Raw genomic sequence first — 6,070 nt, forward strand, 5'->3', positions numbered from 1 at the left:
CATTCAAAGCCCTCTTTCCAACCAAAAGATAATCCTTTGAGCAGATGGGGCCACCCAGGGGACAACTCATCTGGACTCAGTGATTTGCAATTAATGCTGTTGGTGTCAGAACATATCAGTGGCCTGTTAGTGCCAAGAAGTGAAAAGGCCTCTAGAACTGTCAACTTTCCCCACAAATTTCCCCAGTACTGATGAGTACATATTGTTACACTATTGCACACGCTGAATTACTATCTTCAGGAGTACAGGGGAGCAAAAAAATCAAACCATAGGTCAGTCTTACCTATGTGCTCTCAGAGTACAGCAGCAACAAAAAGTAAGAAACTACCAAGAAGGGCAAACAGGCCTTTTGCAGAGGAATGTTACATAGAAACAGGAACAACCTCTTCTCTACATAAGGCTTCAAAAGCAGGGTCAGGACAGGAGACAAGCCTTGGTGACAGAAAGAGGCAGCCTCAGGGCTGCAGGGAAAAGAGTCTGCCCACAGGACTTGAGAGAGACGACATAGCAAGCCCAGCAGTCCTCATAAGAATGCTTCCTCTGCTCAGGAGCCTCAACACCCCCACCTACAACACGGAGAATTGCTTTAATTCCCGGTTCTGAAGTTATGCATTTTAATTTAAGAGATGAACATCTATTGCCACCACCCATCTAGGGTCCTGTGTGGTGAGAAAGGCAGGGAAAACGAGACAGACCAATAGATAACCTATTTGGCAGGGTCGCTGTAGAGAATACACATGAAACGCTCTACCAAGCCCTTACATAAGGGCTAAGCCAGACCTGGGAAGAAGAAACACATAGAGAGCATCCTTCTACCAGCTTCATACGAGACACCTGGGCCAGGAGAAAGGAAGAAAAAAGATAGACCTGCACCTGGACAGGGAGGCTCGCCACCGCCCTTACCTTCCAGGCTCTCGCATTGCACCAGGTTGACGTAATCGGACTGGCTCAGCACACCCGCTTTGAAGCCGCGCACCAGGCCCTCCAGGTAGCCACTGTCGACATTGAAGTACAGCTCAGGGAAAGACGTCAACATCGTGAGAACCAGCAGTGAAAACCAGCTGCAGTTGATCAGAGGCGGAAGCGGCTCCCTGCCTGTCACGTGACGCGGCAACGGAGCGAGAGGACAATTTATCCTGCGCATGAGCAACTGAACGTCACGCGCTCCAAGCGACGTGTATACGTCACTAACTTACGCGACCACAACAAACGTAAAGACCAGAGCGGGAACACCCGCCTCCATTGCTGTCTACGGAGTGGGTTGGCTAATGGCGGCGTGTGTCTTAATTTAAATACCGGAAATTCACCATTCAACAACAAATCCTAGCCTGGAGATCCTGTTTTGGGCACCGTTTTTGACGTATGTCTCGCGCAGGACGCGGGAAAAATGAACGTTGATCCGAAAACTAGTTTGATTAGGGAATTTTCGAGCTCGAATGCCGCCCGGCCTGAACTGGCCCCGCAGGCTGACTCTTTTCCTCCGTCGGGTATTTTGCCGGAAAATGATTCGGTGAGTTCTCCTGACGCAGTTAAGTGTGTTGTCTTCTTTAGGGTTGGCAATCTCCAGGTGGTACCTGCAGATTTCCCGCTATTACAATTCATCTCCCGACCACCAAGATCAGTTCCCCTGGAGAAATTGCTGCTTCGGAGGGTGGACTCTGTGGCATCGCACCCTGCTGAGTTTCCTCCGCTCCCCAAACCCCGCCCTCCCCAGGCTCCACCCCCTAAATCTCTAGGTATTTCCCAGTTCAGAGCTGGCAGGTCCAGTGTTCATAGATCAAATAGTGATCGGGATCCCCGTTGTGCAGATGATGACAAATACATGGGGGGGGGGGGGCCCGGGGGCTAAACGGTAAAGGTTCCCTTGCTCGAAAGCCAGTCAAATCCGACTCTAGGATTGCGGTGATCATCTCCGTTTCTAAGCCGAAGAACCAGCGCTGTCCGAAGACGTTTCCGTGGTCATGTGGCCAGCATGACTACACGCCAAGGCACGCGGAACGCTGTTACCTTCCTACCGAAGCGGTACCTGTTTATCTACTTGCAATTTCTTGCTTTCGAACTGCTAGGTTGGCAAGAGCTAGGATGTATCTAATTCTCAGATTTACGCAAAAATATAAAACATTGAAAAAATAGTTGGGATTGTTATGTCCTCAGACCACTGCCAGGTGCCAGCCAGAGGCAGCTAGAGTTTCAATCCCTAAAACAATAGGGATTAGGTTCCTGAACTGCAAGTAAGGAGCCAATAGGGACATTGGCGGGAAGTTCAAACCCACCAATAGAACCTAGGGGCGTCCCTCCCCAATTGTATAAAGTTGGCCACCTGGCTGTGATGTATTGAACTCAGTACTTTTCAGGGATTATAATAGTAATTGTGTGTCATCGAGTCACAACTGTCTCCTGGCGAGGACCCCAGGGGGCATGGGTTTTTTTAAGGCAAAACACATTCTGAGGTGGTTTGCCATTGCCTGCCTCTGTGTAGCAATCCCAGTTTTCCTCAGTGGTCTCCCATCCAAGTACTAACCATGACTGATCCTGCTTGGTTTCCAAGGTCAGACTAACCTGAGCAATTTGTGGGTACAGTTGGGGATTATGGCCCCCGAAAAACGAATCCTTTGTGTCAGTGTTAGTGCAAGATAGGGATAGATGTGTGTGTGGGGGGGGGAAGGCCTAGGGGTGACAACTATGGGATGTGACCTTTCTGGAGATTGGTGAGTGGCACTTGGGGAGGCCATTGTTTGTGTAGGGGAGAGAGATATGAGGCCTTAGAGACCATCCTCTGAAGCTGCCATTTCTCCCAGAGGGACTGATTTCTGGTATGGAGTTCAGCTGTAGTCCCAGGGGAACTTCAGGTCCCACCTGGAGGCTGGCATCCCTGAGGGGGAGAAAACAGTGATTAGGCAAGTTGGGGTGCTGAGTGGGAGGGAATCCAGCAGCTGAGAGGGCTTTTTAATGGGGGAAACGGATGAGATAGGAGAGGAAATCTGTTGATTGGGTGAGTTGGAGAAAGGGAGGGAAATAATTGGCTGCGTGGGTTGCTTCTGTCATGTAGTCCACTATTTGGAGCAGTCCTGTGCTGTTTAACCTCCCCCCCCCCTCCCAATACACATGCTACTAGCCAAGGGCTTTTTAGGCAAGGGCTTCTGGGGAAATAGCAGGACCTGCTAGAAAAGGGAGGCTTGAAAAGGAAGCTTTGTGACATGGCAAACAGAGTAACTGAGGCAGCATGGAAAGGGGGCTGCAAGGAATCCTTTGATACCATTGCAGCTCTGCTAGAAGAGGGTCTGTGTCAATCTGGGGTAGCAAGAAAAGCTGATGCAGCCAGAATGAAATATTTAAAGTGTCAGTAGACTCCTCTTTGTTCAAAACACCATGAGATGCTCTTTTCCATGTTTGCATAGCAACTGCTTTCCCCTATGAAATTGTTCCCTAGAGCTGTCATGGTCTAAGCAGTTCTTCCAGGAAGTAAACCAATTTTATTCAGTGGGACGTACTCCCATGACATTCCTAGGATTTCAGCTTTAGTCTGTTGCAGCAGAAATAAAAGGACCAGGCTTGAAACTCCATAAGAAATCCTGCTGGGCTTCTTGTGGTAATATAGCTGCTTTTGTGAACTGAGGCCAGTTTCACATGAAGCTGCAAGTTAGCAATTTTTGTTTCTTTTTAAAAAGTGGAATGTTCGATACACAGGTCTTTGAACTGAATCTGGTTTGTCTGTGAATTCAAAATTGAGAAGTGGGTTTTGGAATACACAATGTAGAGAATGTAAGAGAAGAAGCTCCTACAGGGGACAGCATATGGGAAAACCAGTCAGTTAGGGCTGGGGGTACTATCGCTTTTCTTCTGCTGTTATTTCCTTCTTTGTACCCAGACTGCAATTCTGTCACAGGCTGGGCTGGGCCAGAAGGCAGGAGTCAGGTCCAGTCGGGGGGTTGTAGCCTGAAGAGACAGAACAGGAGCCAAGTCGCGAATCCAAGAAACTGGTTGTTTGAAGCCAGAGGTCAGGAAGCCGGGAATCCAAACAGAAGCGAGGTCCGAGAACAGGAGCCAAGGGTGGACACAAGGTCAGCATGGAGGCGACTTGTTGCTTCCACAGAGTGCCCAATCCTGAGCAGGAACTATATAGGCCTCCAGCAGTGCTTCCCTTAATGGTGGCACCACTCCTGTCAATACTCAGGGCTCGGCGCCCACCTTCCCTACCAACATGCATCTCAGCGGCAGGTTGCTAAGTCCTTGCGGAACTACTCCCTCAGCTGAGCCACTAGCAGAGGCAAATCAGGCGGGCTTCCCGGTTGCACCTGTAGCTCTTTGGCTGCTGCAGGCTCAGGTGCGGGTGTTACAGGCTTGGGTGCCGGCAGTGGCAAACTGTCAACTCCCAAGGAGTCAGAGGGGCCAGCTTCTGACTCTGGCAATGCCGGCAGCTCCAGCTGTGCTGCCAACTCAGGAGGGAGCCTGGTGCGATTGTCATCACCCATGACAAATTCTTAGGCCGGTTTCCATTTCTTTGTTCTGTTTTTCCACCAGATATGTAGGTAGAATGCTTACCCCCTCTCTCCAAAATAAACTGCTCCCCCCCCCTTTCTTTAATTGGCTGTATTTTACTGCATACTAAACACTTGGTCTCTTGGCAGATTAAGGACCCAGACACCAAGGCAAACAGGTGAAAAGAAAACTGAGAAACAGAGGCATGAAAAGAAGGCAGAGAAATAGACAAGGCTGTAAGCAATGATTGGCTGTGAACAAGCCATAACAAAACAACAAAGGAAATATGGTATCTGCATGGGGCAGTGATCTGTGGTTTGGAATGGAGAAGTTAAATGGGAAGGATTGTCAGGCATGGAGAAAAAGGATGGAATTTAAACTAGCCTTGGTGGAGTTATGGGAGGTGATAAATCCAGAGAGATCTTCAGAAAATGCAGAGGATCAAGCAACACGGGACAAAAAGAACGAAAAGGCAAAAGCAGCAATCGTGTTTTCTGTTTATAATAAACAGCTAATCAACATTGTGAGGCTAGAGACAGCTGCAGATATGTGGAATAAATTACATATATTAAATGAATTGTGGGACTTGCAGGAGAAACTGTATCGAAAGAATGAAGTGACATTATCTGTGTAGAGCCCTTGGTCACCTAAAGATAATTTAGTTTTTAAATTGATGCTGGGATAAGTAGCTAATCAATGGTGCATTGATTTGGGAGCACCTGCTTATATGAGTAATGACAAAAGTTTTTTCAAAGTTTTTAATTACAAAAAAAAGGAGAAACTTTTTTAAAAGATGGGCCACCTACAGAAGCAGCTCAGGTATGGTGTACTGTGGATGGGGAACTCCTTGGTGAGGATGGGAGTTACATGCCAGAGCTGCAGGAGAGCCTTATTTCCAGTGAGTTACTTAACTCAAAAGGGATTAACCATTATATCTAATAATGATAGACCATCAGCAAGAGGGACTTGGTGTGACTTCCATAGAGCTGAATATCAAATGGAGCGAGATAATGTTTCCAGCCACTGAAAAAGAAGCTCCTATAGGGGACAGCATATGGGAAAGCTAGTTAAGTAGGGGTGTGGATGCTGGCTTCTTTTCTTCTGTTATTTCCTTTTTTGTCCCCAGAATGGAATTCTTCAGCTTGCTCCCTGCTTCTTCTCTGTTTCTTCTGTCCTTTTCTGTCAGTCATGCAGTTAGGTAAGTATTCACCTTCTCCCTCCAGCAGTGTTAGTTCCAAAATCAACTGGTCTGTTTCTTTAATGGGTTCTGCATCTGTGCATGTTAAATACTCACTCTGATAACAGTGGTTTGGCTTCAGCCAGTATAAGATTTAGGTATGGAGGAAGAAAGAGCTTTCCCAACCCAAGCCGTGACCCCAGCTAAGTTCTGGCTAACTTCCAGTCCTCCAGAAAATAGCCTCTACAGTAGTATGAAATGCCCGCCCAAGGCTATTATTTGGGTCACTGACAGTTATTCCAGGTGTCAAAATATCCACAAAGTGTGTATTTGAAGAAACATAGTGAACTCATTTTTTCATTAATGGGTATATTTCCAACAAAGCTGATATTTTAAAAATTCCATCATTTTTCA

At 47.4% G+C, this 6,070-nt stretch overlaps 1 protein-coding gene across 1 annotated transcript in view; it reads right to left on the reverse strand.

The window, feature by feature from the left end:
* Positions 1 to 1,080, reverse strand: part of ATP6V0D1 (ATPase, H+ transporting, lysosomal 38kDa, V0 subunit d1) — a 54,679-nt gene extending 53,599 nt beyond the window's left edge. Inside the window, exon 1 of the mRNA XM_015408396.1 lies at positions 904 to 1,080. Coding sequence (XP_015263882.1) covers positions 904 to 1,036 — 133 coding nt within the window. The 5' untranslated portion in view covers positions 1,037 to 1,080. The remainder of the gene's footprint in view (positions 1 to 903) is intronic.
* Between the last annotated feature and the right edge of the window lie 4,990 nt (positions 1,081 to 6,070).

Source organism: Gekko japonicus, unplaced genomic scaffold (assembly GCF_001447785.1).
Source record: "Gekko japonicus isolate JY-2015 unplaced genomic scaffold, Gekko_japonicus_V1.1 scaffold717, whole genome shotgun sequence".
NCBI lineage: Eukaryota > Metazoa > Chordata > Lepidosauria > Squamata > Gekkonidae > Gekko > Gekko japonicus.